Below are 18,770 nucleotides of genomic sequence, written 5' to 3'. Positions count from 1 at the left end.
GAAATTAATTGAATTTATTATTGTTGGGGATAAGGTGGTGGTGGTGGTGGTGGTGTTGTTATTGTTTGTATGTCTGAGGTTTTTCGGTCAGGCAATTTTTTATCCCATCTTCTACTTGAAAGAAAAACCAGTGAGGAGGAGAGAGGGGAGACAAATAGAGGCAAACAAATGAAATGGCTATGCAATCTCACATACCACCGGAATGGCTCAGCCAGAGAATGGAGAGTTTGGAAGTCTTGGCTGGGGAGTGACTTCGCTGTCTGGGGGAAAATTTTTCTCGGGAATTGTAGAAATACCTTGAGATGTATTGCAGCGGACTCCGAGACTCTGGGGGATGGGGAGCTGATCTCCGGTGTCTTCGTGTGGCTGGGGATCGCAGTGAGAGCAAATGGTCACGCGTGGTGCGCAGAGCGGGCGCCCGTTTCCCAGGAGGAGGCTATGCTGTCGCCTTGCTGCCCGGCTCTGCCCTCTTGTCACCATTCCTGCGGCTGTCGGGGCTGGTACCAAGGGCCCGCGCTGCCCAGTGGGATCCGCCTGCCTTCGCTGTTTGCTGCCCGCTGCCGGGGGTGTCGGTGCTGATCAGGTCACTGTCCTGGGGGTCCCCAAAAGAGCAGTGTCCCTGTCTGGTCATGATTGTAACTGCATCAAAGGGGAAATCTGGGCTCAATGGGGGGAAAGGGCTGGGATTAGGATTTATTGGTCTGTGGTGCTGTTGCTGGTCTTGTTTGTCCGTGTTGTTATTTATATATTTTTTTTTAATTTTATTTTTTTTATTCTAGTAAAGAACTATTATTTCATTTCCCATATCTATGCCTGAAAGCCCCGTAATTTCAAAGATATAATATTTGGGGGGGGGGGGGGGTCATCTTTTCCGTTCCAGGAAGGTTGCAGCCTTCCTTGGCAGACTAGGACAATTGCCAAACAAATCACAGCAGGAGAATGAAAAGTAAAACAAATCCTACCAAAAACACTTTCCCCTCACCTCTGCCTGCTTCCCAGGCTTCGGTTTCTCCCAGATTCCTGCCCTCCTCTCCACCCAGAGGCACAGGGGATGGGGGTCACAGTCAGCTCATGTCACAGCCTCCCCCTCAGGGACAGGAATCCTTGTCCTGCTCCAGCCTGGGGTCCTTCCCACGGGACACAGTCCCTCAGGAACAGGCTGCTTCCACAGGGATTCCTTGCACGTCCACAGGTCCTGCCAGGAGCCACTTCCATGGCTCTGCAGGGGCTTCCCATGGGCTCAGGGCCTCTCTCAGGCATTCCCTGCTCCAGCCTGGGCTCCTGCCAGGGCTGCAAGTGGGTCCCTGCTCCATTACAGCCTCAGCTGCAGCTCCCAGCGCCTCCAGCTCCAGGTGACCCCAAGCTCCCAGCGGTTCAGGGCAGTAGTGGTTCCTCAGCCTCCTGCCCAGATCAGGACATTCCAGGGTGTGCAAATCTCAGCATCTGGGAAAGCAGCACACTGCGAGGGCTGGGGCAATTTCTCCCATGTACCTCAACAAGCACCGCAAGATCCACACTGGGCAACGGCATGGGCACACTGGGAGCTCTGGGAAGGGGCCCCGGCTCGGGGCGGCAGCCCCCAGGGCAGCCTCACGGCCCCCACGGCAGCTCCAAGGCTCCTCCGGCTGGGATGCAACGTGGCAGGCCGAGCAGGGGAAGGGATGGGGCTGCCGGCGCCAAGGGAACACAAGGGACACCGGGGGCACTTCACAAACATTTAATGCAAAAGATAAAATCATAAAGAAGCCAAAAGCAACAGCAACACAAGGCCACACGAGGCATGTCCCATTGTAGTGGGGTGACGCTGGCCTGATGCCAGGCACCCACCAAAGCCACTCTCCCACTGCCCTCCAAGGCCGGACAGAGGAGATAAAATTTAACCAGGGGTTCAGGAGTTGAAATAAGGACCAGGAGAGATCCCTCATCAAACACTGTCATGGGCAAAACAGGCTCAAAATTGGAGATATGAATTGAATTTATTGCTACCAAACTCAGAGCAGGATAATAAGAAGTAAAAGAAAACCCTTCAAAACACCTTCCCCCATCCCTCTCTCCTTCCAGCTCTACCTCCTACTCCGTCAGTGTAGGGAGACAGGGAATGGGGCCATGCTCAGTTCATCCCCCGTGGTTTCTCCCTCTGCTCAGGGAAAGGAATCATTCCCCTGCTGCATACTGGAGTCCCTCACACGGGAAAGTTCTCCAGGAACTTCTCCACCCTGAGTCTATCCCATGGGCACCAGCCCTCCTAAAACTGCTGAGGTGTGGGTCACTGTGCCACGGGGTCAGTCCTTCAAAGACAGGCTGCTCCACTGGGGACCTGTCTGCCCATGGGTCTTCCACGGGATTACAGCCTCCTCTCAGGCATCCCCCTTCTCCAGGGGACTGTTCTACGGGTTCCTGGGGGATTTCTTCATCCCCATGGATCTCAAGGGGACATCAGTCTGCAATTTCCACTCTCAGTCTGTGTCCCAATGGATGTTTCTGCCCCTGCATTCATCCAGGTGACCATGAGGAAGCAGGAAGAGGTGGAGCACCCCCAGCCAGGTGTCTCACCAGGACCAAGGATCACCAGGGCTCTTCCCAACAGGGGTCACTGGAGATCATCCAGCACGGATCCTCCCATGGGGGATGGACCTGGAGCAGCGCACTAAGCTCTTCCCACACTCAGGGCATTTCTGGGGCTTCCATTACTGGTGCCTCCGTTGGTGTTGGGTCAAGTGAGAGCTCCTGGAGAAGCTCTTCCCACACTCAGGACATTCATAGGGCTTCTCCCTGGTGTGGAGGCGCTGGTAGGTGGTGAGGTGGGAGTTGCGTTTGAAGCCCTTCCCGCAGCTGGGGCAGTGGAAGGGCCTCTCCTCTGTATGTGTTGGCTGATGTTGGAGGAGATGGGCATGGATCCGAAACCTCTTCCTACACTTGGGACACTCATAGGGCTTCTCCCCGGAGTGCACCTTCTGGTGGCGGCTGAGGTAGGATGTGAGCTTGAACCTCTTCCCACAGTGCTCACACTTGTAGGGCCATTCCTCAGAGTGCAGGCGCTGGTGGCTGATGAGGTTGGAGTAGTCACTGAAGCTCTTCAGACATTTTCTACATGTGTAGAGCGGTTCCCCTGTGTGAATTATCTGGTGGCGAATCAGACAAAAGCTATTGCTGAAGCTCTTCTCGCATTTCAAGCATTTATAGGGCCATTCCCCAGTATGGACCTTCTGGTGGCTGTGCAGGCTGGATCTGTGGCTGAAGCTCTTCCCACATTCCAAGCACTCATAAGGCCATTCTCCAGTGTGAATTCTCTGGTGGTGCATCAGGGAGGACCTCTCACTGAAGCTCTTCCCACACTCCAAGCACTCATAGGGGCATTCCCTGCTATGGATCTTCTGGTGCTTGGTCAGACTGGAGCTCCAGCTGAAGCTCTGCCCACACTCCAAGCACTCATAAGGCTTTTCCCCACTGTGGATCACCTGGTGCTGGAACAGGCTGGAGCTCCAACTGAAGCTCTTCCCATAGTCCCCACACTTGTAGGGCCGTTCCCCAGTGTGGATCACCTCGTGTTCCTTCAGACGGGAGTTGTAGCTGAAGCTCTTCCCACATTCCAAGCACTTGTGGGGCTTCTCCCTGCCATGAGGCTTCTCCACCAGCTCTGAGCTCCGGCTGGATCTCTGGCCGCCTTCCTGGCTCAGGGGGGCTCTTTCCTCCCCGCAGCTCCCTGGGTTGGGTTTGCAGACCCTCCTCCTTCAGGATCTCCAGGGCTTTTCCTCTTTGTCCATCTGGCCAAGGCTTGGAAATGAGAAATTCTGGTTTAGGGGGAGAAACAAGGGGTGAGTGCCTTGGGATGGGGGTTCCTTCTGACCAAAGTCCATCTCAGGAAGTTACTGGGCATGTTGTGTCCCTAGAACTCTTCAAACTATCAAGATTCAGCCCAAAAAACCCTCCCAGGAGTTCCCCCTTTCGCATCTCCACACTTTGTGTTTCACGGGTCCTCCTTCCCTGGGCTGATGGGGGTCCCATGGTTCCTGCTGCCCCTCCTCTCTAGGATCCCGCTTAGGGACAATCTGGCGATCCCACAGCCCCCGTCCACCGCCCGCGCTCTGCCGGTAGCAACCACCTGCACGCCCTTCCCCCCAAAATCCCCAACCAGTCTTGGACCCCCATTATCCATCCAACGGGCATTTGCGGTTTAATTTTGGAGTAGTCCTCTAAATATCCACCCCCCAAAAAAGTCCGCCAGGGACCCCCCGATATATTTGTGGCGAGTTCCTCCTCCCAGCTCACCTGCGGGATGAAAGGGGGGAGGGAAAGGAGAGCCCCAAGGGGCCAGGAGCGCTGCAGACTCAGCAGGGAGTCCAGCTCGAACTTTTCCTCCTCTTTCTCCTCCTCTTCCTGCTCCTCCTCTTCCTCTCTCCCTCCTCTTCCTCCCGCTCCTCTTTCATCTCTTCTCCCGCTCGTCCTCCTTTTGCTAATCCTGCCTCCTTCTCTTCCTCTAATCCCGGCTCTTCTCCCGCTCCTTTCTCTTCTCCTCCTCCTCCATCCCTTCTCCTGTTCCCCCCGGGCCCAGCGCCCACGGTTTGTTCACTTCTCGGCTTCTACCTGCGCAAGAAGGTGGAGGGGGGGGTCCCGGGGGAGTGTCCCCCGTCCCCAGGAGCGTGTGTGCTCCCCCCGGGGCCCCCCAGCCCGGTGTCACCCCCTTTACTCTGCCCACAGAGCTCCTGAGCCGCCGGCGGCCGCAGCCGCTCCCGTGGCCTCGGGCCCGGCAGGGACCCCTCGCTCCGTCCCCGCGCTGATTTTGGGGGGGGTCGTGTGTCCCCCCAGCCCTGCTGCTCCCAATGTTCCCAGTAAAGCTTCCCAGTTGGCCCCGGTCCCGTTTATCGGGGGGCAGTGGGGAGGGACTTGGGGGGACGCCGCAGGGGGGTCCGTACGGGGGGGGGGGGCAGAACAGACCCTGGGATGGATCGGGAATGGGGACCCCCGTGTGCTCCCCCCGTGTCACCCCGCTCTGGGGGGGCCTTGGCAAGAACACCAGCGCGGCACCCAGCGAACACCAAAAGGCGCTGGGACCCTCCTAAGTCGCCCCGCAGGCCCCAAAGACCCCCAAACCCCATAGAAAAATTCCACCCAAAAAGGTCTGCGGAAAGAAGCCAATCAGAAAAGGCGTTGAGCATTTTTTATTAAAACAGAGCGCTCGGCGTTGATGACTCCCCAGTTGCCAGCCAGGCCCAGCGGGACCCCAGCTGCACCTTACCCCGCCCCCAGCGCCCCCCGCCAGGGGAATTTGGGGAGGGGGCGCGTGGGGGCGCCCAGACCGGGCCCAGAGCCCAGCGCTGCCCCAGCCCGACCTGCCCCGGCTCCTCCCGCGGGAATGGACGGCCTTGGGGAAAGGAGGGGCCGAGGGTGCGCGCTAGGCGCGGGGGGATCGGGGGAAGGGATGGAGGAGGAGGGCTGGAGATAAGAGAAGGAGGCAGGATTAGGAAGGAGGGGAAACGGGAGGAGCGGTGGAGGAGGAGTTGAGGGAAGAGCGGGAGGAAGAAGAGGGAGAGAGGAAGATTCTCGGTTCCAGTGCCCTCTGCGTCCGCAGCAGCTTCGGCCCCTGGAGCAGCTCCCCCACTCCCTCCACATGCCACAGGTGAGCGGGTTGGGGAAGCTCGCCCCAAATATATCGGGGGGTTCCTGGCGGGTTTTCTGGGGGTTGTGGGTATTTAGACCTTGGAGGACTCCAAAGCTAAACTGCAAATGGCCCTTGGTGGATAATGGGGAGGCACGACGGCTTGGGTTTTTTTCTTGGGGGATGGGGAGGGGTGCAGGTGGCTGCTACCGGCAGAGCGCGGGTTCAGCAGGGAGTGCCTCTCGCTGCCCTTATCACCCCGAAAAGAGCTAGCCGGGGCTAGCAAGGGATCTGCTCTTGCGAAGTTGGGACGAGATGTGGCAGAAGAGCTACAAAATAACACAACAGCTTACTAAATATGTCCTAGAACTCATAGTACAATATTTATTAATGTTGTTTGCATTTGCTAGAACAAAAATTGATAAGCATGTGATATCTGCTTCAGCTGAAGTTATTAAGAAAGTATTTTTTTTCTGTCTCAGGTATAGGCTACTGTGCATCAAAGAAATCCTAGGATGTGTATTAACAAGTCTTCTTTTGGTACTCCTGATATTTCTGCTTGCACTATTGCTAGATTGAACTGGAAGATTCAAAGAATATAATCATCCTAACATTCTAGATCCACTAAAGCATACATAGCACATTACTAACACCATACGCAAATTTCAGCTGCAAAGTCTTTAACCAAGAACTTGCCACATATCATCATTTTAAAAATCTAGAAGTTGCCTGTTAAAGTCAAGAACAAATTTCCAACCTCCAAGAAAAGTATATTGCTTATACTGTTACCATATAAACTAGAATATTTAATTACCTATATTTCTTTAATTAATCATAAGTTGTTCCTGTTAAAATTTTTGTTTTGCACTAGATATTTATGCAAGCTTGGTTTTTTTTTTTAGTATAAACTACAGAAAAACTCTAAAGAAAAAATATTAGTATACAAACTTTATAAAAACTAAACCTTCTTTCCCTTGAGATAAACAAAAAAGCCTCATCTAGAAGGGGTTATTTTAAATCCTCATAGTGAAAAAGAGACCTCTCAGTAGCCCTTTAAGTAATAGTACTTTATTAATTCTGTTCAATTGTGGATATTCTCAGCTCAGTCAGAGAGAAAGAGAAAGGTTTTCTAACCAGGCAAGAGCCTGGGAAACAGTTGGGAAAGAATGTAAATAATTCTCTAATCTATCTTGTTATTCACATTGTTTATAGATATGCTCTGCCACTGTGCGTCATTCACTGCACACCAATGGTGTGACACGTTTTTACTCTAAGACCAATGAAATTAATCTTCTTGATGTTCTCTATATGTAGAGCAGTATATTTGAAATAAATCAGAGCTCATTTTCTTTGCCTTCTGATCTGGAGTTCTCTGTTCCCGTCCTGCTCGACAGCGACATTCAATAACCGTGTTTTGTTCCTAATTTTAATCATTGATACAAAGAAGAAAGGGAGAAAAAGGTTGGGGTGAATGTACACCCTCTTTCTAAGTCTAAAGCAATATAATGTATTTCAATCAATCAACAACAGTACAATAATGCTATGATAAATGTGTTTTCAACAGACTGTGGAACATACTGGACACCTGCCAGATGTGTCTGGTCTGCTCTGCATCCTGCTCAGAATTACAGACAGCATCCTTATGTCCCTTCAACAGACATCACAGAGCCATGTAATCCAAACAATTGGTGACTACCTCATAGAAAACTGGGACTATTGAAATAACAGTTGATATAAAGACTCTATTTGTCTACAAATTGCATTATTTTTTCTTAAAGTTGAATGAAGTTTTCTTAAAGTTGAATGTTTCAAAGTTTTTTAATTTCAGTTTAGAGTTAAGATATAACTTACAACTTTGTTTACAAACTGCTTTTCATATTTACAAACTTTTTCTGCTTAAAAAATTTTTCTAGTTTTCTATTTATAGATTGTTTATTTTAGTAGTTAGACTTTATTTAACAGTTTTAAGAGTTAAGCAGCTTGTTGTTGTTAAAAATAAGCTATGATTTGTAACATAAACATAAAGGAATTTTTGCCTACAGACTCAAAACCAAAATGAGGCACCTTCACTGTCCTGGATTGTAAGATAAGTGTGTGTATTCTATTTGCCATCTGTCAGAGGTGGGCAGTTATCTTGTGTTAATTGGGCAGTTTTCTTTATCTCTTCCACAACCAGTCCTTCCTCTGGCGAGATATCTTCTGTTAATGGGCCACTGAGTCGCACTGCATGACTGATAAAAATGACATCATCTCATTGTGAGAAGCTCCACCCAGAGGGAGGAGCCAAGTATTCCTAACTGGATATAATCTGAGATTTGGAACACCAGAGCAGCCTTTTCCCACTGCATTCCCAGAGGAGCAGCTGTCTTCTCCACTGGATTCCCAGAGGAAGATCAGGCCCATCTACACCAGCACTGGACCTTCAGAGGAAAACTCCACCCTTCTACAGGATTACTGCTTCAGCAGAACCACACCTGTCACTGCAGGAGGACTGCAGCTACCATTTAATGGGACTGCTACCACCACCCTGGCCCACACAGTGTCAGGCCGTATTCTGACTCTGTCAATAGTTTGGTTTTTATTTTCTTTTTTTTTTTTTTTGTACTATTACATTTGTATTTTTAATTTTCCTAGTAAAAATCTGTTATTCCTATTCCCATATCTTTGCCTGAGAGCCCCTTAATATCAAAATTAGAATAATTGAGAGGGAGTTTACATTTTCCATTTTAAGGAAGTCTCCTGCCTTCCTCAGCAGAAACCTGTCCTTTCAAACCAAGACAGGCTGTGACGCCGTGGGCAGAGGGGCCCCAGTGGAGCAGCCTGTCTTTGAAGGACTGACCCCGTGGCACAGTGACCCACGCTGCAGCACTTGGAGGGGGGCTGTGCCCCAGGGGATGGACTCTGCTTGGAGAAGTTCATGGAGAAGTCTCCGGTGGGAGAGAGAGCAGGGTGCAGCAGGGGAACGACTCCTGTCCCTGAGCAGAGGGAGAAGCCACGGGGGATGAACTGAGCATGGCCCCATTCCCTGTCTGCTGCCCTGCCGGGGGAGGAGGTGCAGCTGGAAGGAGGGAGGCCTGGGGGAAAGCTGGATTTAAGGGCCTTCACTTACTTCTCATTATCTGGCTCTGAGTTTTTGGAGTTTTTTTTGCCAGAAATCTCTCCCCTTCCCCTACTCAACCACAGAGGTTTGGGTAGGTTTTCCTTTTTTGGGGGAAATCAAAGCAGTGCACTGATGCCCCGAATTAGGGGTGTGAGAAACGATTGCTCACTTTTTAAAATGTTATTAAACTTTAATAAACACTACAGCAAAAGACTAGATGTTGCAGTGTGCAGCTACGCAAACGGAGCAAAAAGGCTTTGTGAATTTGAGATGGGAGTTTCTATTTCCTAAACCTAAAGCTGGAGTTTTTATTCTGTATTTTTACGTGTATTCATCCTTCCCCCTGAAGTTATTCCCATTGGGCATTGTTCTATTGGTCTCACCTTATCTCTTATTTTACCCTATAAAACCTTTGTCTGGACCCCAGAACGGGGTCACTTGTACGTGCGGCGATCGGGCAAATACAACCTACTTTGGACTGCACAACAAGTGTCCACTCTCTTAAGTCTCTTTATCTCGGTCTTGCTCGCTCTCTCTAAACAGCTGTGTCCGTATCAAATGAACCTGCAAAGGTGTTTGTCGCTTCTCTCTCTCTCCGGCGGCTCCCGGAGGCGCCTGGCCAGCGCTCTGGGAGAGAGTTCCCGGGCGAAAACAAGGAAGTCGGAGAGAGAAGAAAAGAACGAAAAGCGACAACTAAATAAGGAAAAATTACAGCAGTGGGAGTCCCCTCGTAACTACCAGCCATGTGACTCCTCTACAAAATGGATGCTCTGCCTTTTATAACCTTAGCGCCTCCTAAAGTTCTCTCAGTCACCTCTTTCTCTGCCGTCCATTGGTGGAGATTACTTTTTACATCTTGACTCCAGGCCAGGTGTTGTTTTGCTGCAGCTCCTGGTAACAAGTCAGCCTCTTCTAATGTCTTGACTACTACGTCTATTACAAGGGGGGAAGGAAAGAGGACTGTGGAATGACATATTATAATAACATTACTATACATCTATAAAATATCTATCTCTTAATTGTGAGATCCTACTATTACATTATTTATCTGTGAAAAATGCATATTATATGATTGGCTCTTCACAAATATTAAAATGAATATTATATGCATTATGTTGGAAAGTTATGATGTATTAATTTTTTGTAGTGCTGTATTAATCCTTTTAAGTAGTGTGGTAGATATAGTTTTAAGTTATAACATAATATTGAAATAGAAACTATATGATGTAAGATACTTTTTCTAACTAACTCAAGGAATGGATAAGAGAATCAAGAAATTCTTCACATAGAAATAACAGCAACAAGACACTAAGATTCTAAGAGAATAATTATTGCTTCCTTATTGTGAAAAGCCAGATTTTGAGGGACCAAGGCAATTGATTTATAAGATGAGGGGGGGAATTTGACAATAAACAGAAAAATCCTTAGTTTGAAAAGAATGTTTGCATCATGTATGAGATATATGAATATGCAACAGGCTATTGTTTTTAAAAGTTAATCCTTTGTTAGCAAAGGGTGTTCTGTGGCAGAGCAGAACGCCCGGCCGTCTATAATTCTTTGCTCTTTGTCTTATATTGTCCTAACTTTCATTGTCTCAATTCTTATTGTCCTAATTTTATTACTATTTTACTATTATTAAACTTCTAATATTTTAACACAAGTGATTGGCGTTTTTCGCAATTTGGTGCTGTGACTTGGATGAAGTGCCTTGCTGCCGAAACCTCAGAAGATTCTGAGTGAGGGAGGCGCGCCTTGTCAAATTTAGTAGCCTTCTTCTGTTTCTTCTGGCATGACTGGCAGACACATGTTCCAATCGGTGGACAAAAAGAGACAATAAAACAAAGAAAAGGGAAAAGGCTCTCTAAAATTGTGGTGTAATAAACGCCAATCACTTGTTTTAAAAATTTATAAAAGTTTAATAAAAATAAAATGGTTATAAAAATAATAATACAAGTATAGTAATAAAGGTTAGACAATTACAGTTAAGACAATTAATGAGACAATAACAGCCAAGAGTTACAGCCCGGGCTGGGTACCTCTTTCTGGACAAAATGAGCCAGGAAAAAGGACCCCGTTAAAAGAGAATTTACCCCTTAAGAGAGGTAACCTGTTGCATATACAAAACACTTCATGATTATGCATATATTTTATTTAAAACAAGAAATTAATCTGGTACTTGTCAAAAAGTTTCTGTTAATCCCCAAGCGCCTTCGAGTCTAAGTCAGGCTTGAGGAAGTTCGTTTCTGTTGATAAGGAAAGCCATAAATTCCTCTCCTCTGGAAAATTTAGGGGTTTCTGTAATTGTTATCTCTGTGCGAAGAATTCCTTGATTATCTTATCTCACACACATAGTTTCTAGTTTAACTACTAAAGCTTAATTTTAATTACAAAACTACCTTTACTCTATTATTAAAATGTTAATACAGCATAACTTTCCAACATTACACATATAATATTCATTGTAACATTTGCGAAAAGCCAATCATAAAATATGCATTTTTTTACAGTGGTAATTAGCCTAAGACTAAGTGTACACGAAGACCCAGAAAGGAAAAAGGATTGTAAGTAACTTTTTGGGGGGACGGATACAGGGTGGGGATATGTGTGTGTGTCTGAGAGGCGGCTGGTTATCCCAGACCTGCTATGTGAGTGAGGAGTGTCCTGTTTGTGATGCTCTAAATAGTTATTTAGTTGTTGTTTTGCACTGGGTGATTGGGAATTTGCACTTGGTTGTATATTGCACTCTGTCACATTGGTCTATTCCACACACCTTTCTCCCCCCACCCCTAAGCCTCAGGTGTGACGGGCTCTCCCTGACCTGCTCCCCCCTCCCCTTCTCCTCACCTGTGTCCCATTGGATGTGGCCCCTCGGTTTTTCCCTGGGCTCAAAACACCCCAGGAGAACACTCTCTCTCTCTCTCTCTCTCTCTCTCTTGGACGCCATCAAACACCTCGGCCTCTGTTACCCCCTGAAGTGGCTCCTGATAATAAAAACGATTTAGTCCTAAGGAAAAGAGCACCTTTCATCTTTTATCTGTGTCCATGTAGGATTCCCACCCCATGATCAGAGGGGGCAAAAAAGGGATATCCTATGGTCTCCCACGCTGTGTTTCCATCTCTTTTTGCAAGAAAAATGGCCAGTAAAGAGATGAAGCAAGTAATAAAAGGAGTGAGAGAACCTGTAGAGAGTTTTTTGCAGGACAATGGACATATGCAACATATGCACAATCCAGCCTTCATAAAGATTGAGTAGAATGTCGCAATGCCCTTGAAGGACACGAAAGGAGAAGAACACGCTCAACTCCAGACAGTTTAGGATGTAAAGGCAGACAGGAAAACCTCAGCGGGATGCATGAAGAAGAAAAAAAACTAAATTAACTAAAAGCTTAAAATGCATGCACAGAAGGATCTAACCAATCATGTATTAGCTTGAGGCGTGTGAACAGTTAGGCCGAACCAATTATGTATTAGATTGAGGTGCGTGAAAAATAGAACACAGTACGAATATAGCTTATTTCTTGCAATAAATCAGCTTCACTTGATCATATTGATCATGGTGTGATGTCCCATTTCTGATCCTCTGCAAGAACCCTCCCCGGGGAAACTGGGACTGGATCTCAGGGAAGGGGTGGGACCCCTTAGAGAGAGGGAGACGAGGGTTTTCCTAGCACAATGCACTGGGAAAATGGGATTAAAAAAAAAAGTGGAAGGGGCCCCTAAAAATTCTACTAGGTTGAGGGAGAAGAATGCCCAAGAGCATCCAGGACTAAACCTGCTGGGTTGAGAGATTAATATGCCCAAGAGCATCCAGGGTTAAGCAAAATTCTGCCAGATTGAGGATATGCCCAAAAACATCCAGAGCTGGACAACACAGCTGGATTGAGCAATACCCAAGGGCATCCGGGGCTGGCCACAAGTAATTTCAAAGTAAAAGGTACCTTATTGTTGTCTTGTTGTGTGTGAGAGTGAGTCACACGCAAAATTAGCTTCAGCTTCCCGGGCAGTGGAGGGCTGTGGCAAAAGTTGTATGTGACCCACAAACAAGCCATTGTTCTCTGGGCATGTGCGGACTGTGGGGAGAGAGTGAGTGACACACAGACAGCCTCACAGAGGTGACCAGATTCAGGGCCCTTCCCAGAGGCCCGGCAGTATTGAAGCCCAGAGGCTGACCCCAAACCAAAGGGTGCTACAGTATCATAGGACTTTTTAGTGCTGCGGCTGTGAGGGGTGGTCGTGTGGCCCATTCCTCAAGGTACAGAGGGTGAGAAGTCCAGCTCAAGCAAGGTGTGGAAATCTGAACCCCTGACTCTGAGGCCATCTCTAGGGAAGAGGGATAGCCAAACCTTGGGGGAGGTGGAAGGGGTCAGGGTGGAGGCCTACACAGACCAGTGATTCTCTGGAAACAGGGATCTGCTTCATGTAAGTGTAAGAGGTTTGCTAATGTTTCCTTCCTCTGTCCAATAAAATAAAGAGAAATGTACGGAGTACTGAACCTAAGTCAGTGGGGAAACTTGAAGGTGTCACTACTTAAGGTTCTGGGGTGTCAAAAACAAGTACCTTACATAGTCCAGGTCGGCGTGAAACAGAGATTTTTGGAGTTAAGTTAACAAAATAAATTAAGCATTTATAATTTAGCTTGTAGAGTTATGTATTGAATTTTAACCTTTTACTTAAGAAACCTCTGCCTAGTACAAAGGGCATAGGAAAATGAAAATTTCTGAAGCTTCTTGAATAAAGAACAATACCAGAAGAGGCAAAGAACCCAGATAAAGAAGCTCCTCTGTCTCCAAGCCAATCAAGACTGACAGACGTACTCAGATAAGCACCAAAGGACCGAAAGCGCACGCGCAGAGAGGAAAAGTTCAAAAGTTCAATCATGAGGAAGACCACAATCTTCAGCCTCAGGACCACCGAGAGACCCCCGCACGACCACCACAGCAAACCACGCGTGCCCAGAAGGGAGTGGACTTATTTAGCATGAGAGGCGAAGACAGGCGGGGCCAGGGGTTGAATATGCATGAAAAAATTGTGTAATGTATTGCATATGGAACATCTTTGGAAATAAAAGTGTGGGTCAGACTGAGGCTTGGGGCACAAGTTTTGGAGAGCTATCTCACTTGTGCTGGGCGCTGACATACATACCCACTTCATAACTACCCCAGGTTATGGAGTCTATTTATTTATTCCACGTATCGCTTCAGGCGAGGCACCAAAAAAAACAAAAACTCGGCTAAGCAGGAGTCGAGAAGTATGAATGAACAAGCCTGAGGGTGTGAATGAATGTGTGTGAGAATGAGTGAGAAATAAAAGTGAGTAAATGTAGATGAAAATATATGTAATATAGATTGTTTATTTTAACCCTCACTTTATCTCCTTGCAGGGAGGTGTATCGTATTGAATTGTATTGTGAGAAAAAGAGGGTTTTTTTTGTAGTGGGAAGAAAGTGGTATTTAAATTGTTAGAGAAAGTGGGGAACAGAAACAGGAGACAAATAGATAAGATCTTGAAAAATAAGACAGAAAACCAGTAAGTTGAGTACAAGAAAAAAAAAAGGGAATAAAAGGGTACCAGCAGAGATACCCCAAGATAGCCCTCTGGGAATTACGTTAGCTAACTAGGATAAAAATCCTTGTACAAAGTGAAAGGAAAAAGTAAAGATGATCCAAATTTGTCTGAATGGGCAAAGAAAGAAATAAGATCTGACCGCGTTTATTGACCTAGATATGGGGTTTTTTTTTGAAGTTTAGATTTGTCAAGATCTAAATTTATTTATAAATTCGAAAGAACCATTTAATCCAGAAGAAAGAGAGTATGCCGCATGCTGGATGGGAGATCGTAGGAGAATAAAAATCTTTAAAATATCAGAAACCCCTGAGACAAAGCAAGAAAAGAAAATAGAGGAAAGAAAAGGGCTGGGAACAAGAGGAAAAAAAAAATCCTTTACAAGTATTACCTCCTCCATTCCTGCTTACTTCCCCACCGTTCGTGGCTGCACCACTCCTCCCCAGCTCCCGTCCACGGCTCTGGTCTCGTCGCTCACATCTGCACTACCCGATTCCTTCCCCCACTCCCCTTCCTCCATCAGTCCCTGCCCTGGGTCCCGTTTCCTTAGTAACAGCAGCTTCTGATGTTTTTCTCAAGAAAGGCAATTGATCAGGGCTGCTGAAATAAAAATTTGGGAAAGAGAAAACCAGCAGGGCCTCCTCGCTCCCAGGAGATCAGAAAATGCGAATAGCACCTCCTAATTGAGGTCAAAATGATGAGGAGGGGAAGAAACACGTAAATGGTTATGGTAATTTGATAATCAAGGGAATAAAAGAGATGGCACCCTGAGGGCAAAATGCTAAAAAGGCTTTTGAGATACAGCACGGGAAAGAAGAAACTCCAACTGAATAATTAGACAGAGTTAGGAAAAATATGAAACAATATTTCAGAATAGACCCTGAGACTATTGTGGGACAAGCTCTAATAAGAATTAATTTTGTCACAAATGCCAGGCCAGATATTAAAAAAAAAAAAAAATAGAAAAAGATTGAGAATTGGCATAATAGATCGTTAGATTATTTATTAAAGGAGGCTCAAAAGATTTATGTCCAGAGAGATGAAGAAAAAGATAAAGTGAAAGTAAAAATTAGAGTAACCGCTATATGAGAAAGTAATTTTCAGAAAAACCTAAAACCCCCAGGCACCACTCCTAGACATAAAAGTCGTAGAGACAACGGAGAGGAAAAGAACAGAACACCAGTCAAACACAAATCTAAGGAGCATTCTAGAAATATCTGGTTTTAATGTGGGGTCGAAGGACATTATAGAAGAAATTACCCTAATCAAATAAAAGATCTGAAAATCTTCTGAGAGATGGGCACAGAGGAGGAATAGGGAGGTCATAGGCTCTATTTTTTTTAGAGACAAATACCATCTGGAACCTATGATAACTTTAAAAATGAGTCCCCAAGAAGAAAAAAATAGAATTTGTAGTAGACACAGGGGCAGAAAGAACCTGCCTGTTAAATATTCCAAAAGGTCTTTGCGGGCCCGGGAGCGGCGGCAGCGGCCGGAGGCCGGGGAGGCGGCATTGGCGGAGCTGGGAGGCGGCCCCGGCGCAGGTGGGAGCCGCGCTGGGTTCTGCGGGGGCTCGGGGCTCGCTGCGGGCGGAGGGGGCGGCAGGGGGCTGCGGCGGCTTGCTTGTGCCGTGTCCGACCCGTGGTGGCCCTGGGCCGAGGGCGCTGCGGGAGCGGCTGCCCGCGCTCTCCTTCCCGCCGCTGCCTGGGCAGGAGCCGCTGCTGGAGCAGCGCTGCCTCGTCCCGGTTGCTGTGGGTAGGACAGAGGTGGCTGTCCTGCCCCCATGATGCCCGAAAGATAGGCTGGAATTAAATATCCACAGACCAATGTCTATAGAGCAGGTATTTGTTTATTGCAGAGGATTATCTGCAATAAACAAGGTATCTGCAGGGGATATCTCCACCTAACTTATCTACCTTTGTCAAGTGCTGTGGTATATTTATACAGTAAGCATTGCTTAGTGTTACTATGTTACTATAACATCCTCATATATGCGAGGGAACTAATTTACATAGTATGATCTCATGGTTGTTAGATAGTTGTTCTGCACTGCGCTTGCACCTCCTCAATTCGGGGGTCATTTGGGGTCTTTGATAAGGCTTCCAAGGTCTTCTTCGCATCTGAACTTTTCAACTTTGTCTTCGGATCATGCACAGTTACAGTGTTCCTTGGTCTGTCTGGTCCCAACCAGTCTAAATTATTTGTTTTCTGGCTAAGTGGCTTTACATTTGCCAATTTTTCATTAGTTAAGTGTACACTAGCCATTACATTGTATAAGAAGTTCTTTATATCAGAAGTTATGATTCAGGTTCTATAGGTATAAAAAAGCTATGATTCAGGTTATACAGAGATATAAAAAGTCATGATTTAGGTTATATTGATATCAGGTTATATAGATATATCAGCTTATATTTGTTATCGATGAGTAATGAAATGCTTGGCTCTCACAATTAAGGGGTGAACATTATAGGTATGTTAAGAGAAGTTTTATAAATGAAGAGTTATGTTACTGCAATGTGTTCCCCCCCTAGCATTGTTATCATGGGATGGTCTTGGTAATTCAGGCATTTGGGAAGGTTGGCTTGTTACTCTGGTAACGCCTGACCTCCAATCAGAACATAAGAAAGTGACCTCCACCACTGGATGGCAAGGAAGGAGTTGACTGACAAGGCTCTAGGAGAGCTAGAGATATAAAAGGCAGTGCATTCATTCTGAAGATGAGCCATGTGGCCAGCAGCCATGGGGGAGGGGGGGTCCCAGTACTGTATTTTTTCCTTATTTAGTCCTTTTGTTTTATTTTTTGTTAAGGTTTAATAAACCTGTCATGGTTTGACACTGGCGTTAATGTCAGCACCCCCATGAAAATACACCTTCCTAACATAAATGCTGTGAGATGTTATTAGAAACAGAGTAGAGCAGGCTTAAGTTTAATAACAAAGAAAAATAACTTTATTAAACTACTACTACTGTAAAAGACACACACACTAAATCTGGGATGAAGACCTTCTAAAACACTCCTCCTCCCACCCAATTTCTAAAACAACTACTATGAAACATCACCCGAGATTCCTGATTAAGTTGCTACCCTTCAGATAATCAATACTCAGTCCATCAAGGGAGAGAGGAGTCTCTCTTGCACCATAGACCCCCCAGGAAACACAGTTGTCACCTCCTGTGTTCCCATGTCACACATGGCAGCCACCCGGAGAAAATCTGCCAGTGTGACACTCTCCTTTCCATGTCACAGTGCTCTCACCACCGTGCATGGACAGACTGCCTATAGGGCTCCTTTAAGGGTGCTTTGCCACAGACCCAAAGATACAACAGTTCAGCTTCTCATCTTGGGACTACAGTCCCCTCCATTGTCCCCTGGGGCCGAGGGCCCAAGAACAGAGATCATCTTCTTCCTGAAGACAGAGGGCATCACCACACCCTCCCCAGCTTTTCTCTGTTCTCTCCATTGCCTGTGCTGGTAGTTGTTGAAGCAGGTCTCTTTGGTTCACTATTGCATCCTGCTAAAAAATGCAGTCTCTGTTGCAGAATTTGGTTCAGTCTATGGCTAACAAGAGAAGTCCAGCCAAAAGCTACTCCATCATCTCCTCCCACCTAAAAATTTCGTCTTCTAACATCTCAGGTCCCGAACTGTCTCTCTTCTACTTCAAATCGAGGAGGAGTAATATTTTACAAAGTCTTCATTTCCCAGGAAAGGGTTAAAAGTTCAGACTCCCCAGACGGCTGAAATCTCTGCCCAGAACTCTCAACTCCCACACTTTCCCCCCCTTCTCTTTCTCCTCTGCCGGCAAATTTCCAGATGCCATCAGGCTCTCTGTCTCTTTCCTTTTGTTGGGGGGGGAACAAAGGCATCTCCGTTTCTCTCCACCCTTCTGTCCGCAGGAGCTAGCCTGGTTCCAGTCCTTCAGCCCCTGGCCTACCTCGACCAGGCCGCATGGCTTCCTCTCCGCCGCCCAGCCTGAGTCTGGGCAGGGGAGAGTCTGCACTCTTCTGCTGACCAGAACCAAAGAGACAGTTCCCCTGGGAGTTCTTGCTTTTAAGCCCCTGTGTTCTCAGAGACGTGTCCATGCCTTCAGTGGTCACTCCAGGTGCCAACATCCAAACCTGACCACTCATTGGTTTGACCCAACTTCCTGAAAAAATTCACTTCTGTGTCAAACCACGACAAAACCGTTAAAATTTTAAAAAGTGAGTGGCTGTTTCTCACATATTGATATAACTCAAGCACCTTATATAAGCACCTTGTAACTTTGACCTACAGTATGTAGTCATCATCAGTCCCACCAGGCCTCACCAACACCATCCTAATTGATTCAAGTACACCAAACCTCATTTTCTTCCCTCTGTTTTCCATCCCCAAACTCCTCCGGCCCTCCAGGCTACCTCAAACTCCCTCCCAGTCACTCCCAGCACACCTCAATCCCCCTCCCAGCCCCCCCAGTGCCTCCTCCGCTGTCCCAGGCGCTGTGGGGGCCGGGCCGTGCCCCAGTGCTGGCTCAG

The 18,770-nt window shown here is 47.1% G+C and overlaps 1 protein-coding gene and 1 long non-coding RNA gene across 2 annotated transcripts; one reads left to right on the top strand and one right to left on the bottom strand.

Moving 5' to 3' along the window:
• Positions 1–1,701: 1,701 nt before the first annotated feature.
• Positions 1,702–4,167, bottom strand: LOC128801701 (zinc finger protein 239-like). The gene is made up of 2 exons (XM_053967739.1): positions 4,133–4,167; positions 1,702–3,729 (listed from the first exon to the last, which is right to left on the bottom strand). The coding sequence occupies exons 1-2, from the start codon at positions 4,165–4,167 to the stop codon at positions 2,688–2,690; spliced, it is 1,077 nt and encodes a 358-aa protein (XP_053823714.1). The 3' UTR covers positions 1,702–2,687.
• A 264-nt stretch (positions 4,168–4,431) lies between these two features.
• Positions 4,432–7,593, top strand: LOC128801809 (uncharacterized). The gene is made up of 4 exons (XR_008435259.1): positions 4,432–4,596; positions 4,699–4,829; positions 5,552–5,617; positions 7,161–7,593. It is a non-coding gene; the product is annotated as an uncharacterized LOC128801809 (long non-coding RNA).
• Positions 7,594–18,770: the final 11,177 nt, after the last annotated feature.

The sequence above is a fragment of the Vidua chalybeata genome, chromosome 31 (genome assembly GCF_026979565.1).
Source record: "Vidua chalybeata isolate OUT-0048 chromosome 31, bVidCha1 merged haplotype, whole genome shotgun sequence".
In the NCBI taxonomy this organism is placed as follows: Eukaryota; Metazoa; Chordata; class Aves; order Passeriformes; family Viduidae; genus Vidua; species Vidua chalybeata.
This window is presented reverse-complemented; position numbering and strand designations above follow the sequence as displayed.

Coding starts and splice junctions, on each gene's coding strand:
- LOC128801701 (XM_053967739.1), bottom strand. CDS start 4,167: ATGCCCGTTGGATGGATAATGGGGGTCCAAGACTG. Junction 3,730..4,132: donor ATAATGGGGGTCCAAGACTG/GTTGGGGATTTT, acceptor GAGATCCTGAAG/GAGGAGGGTCTGCAAACCCA.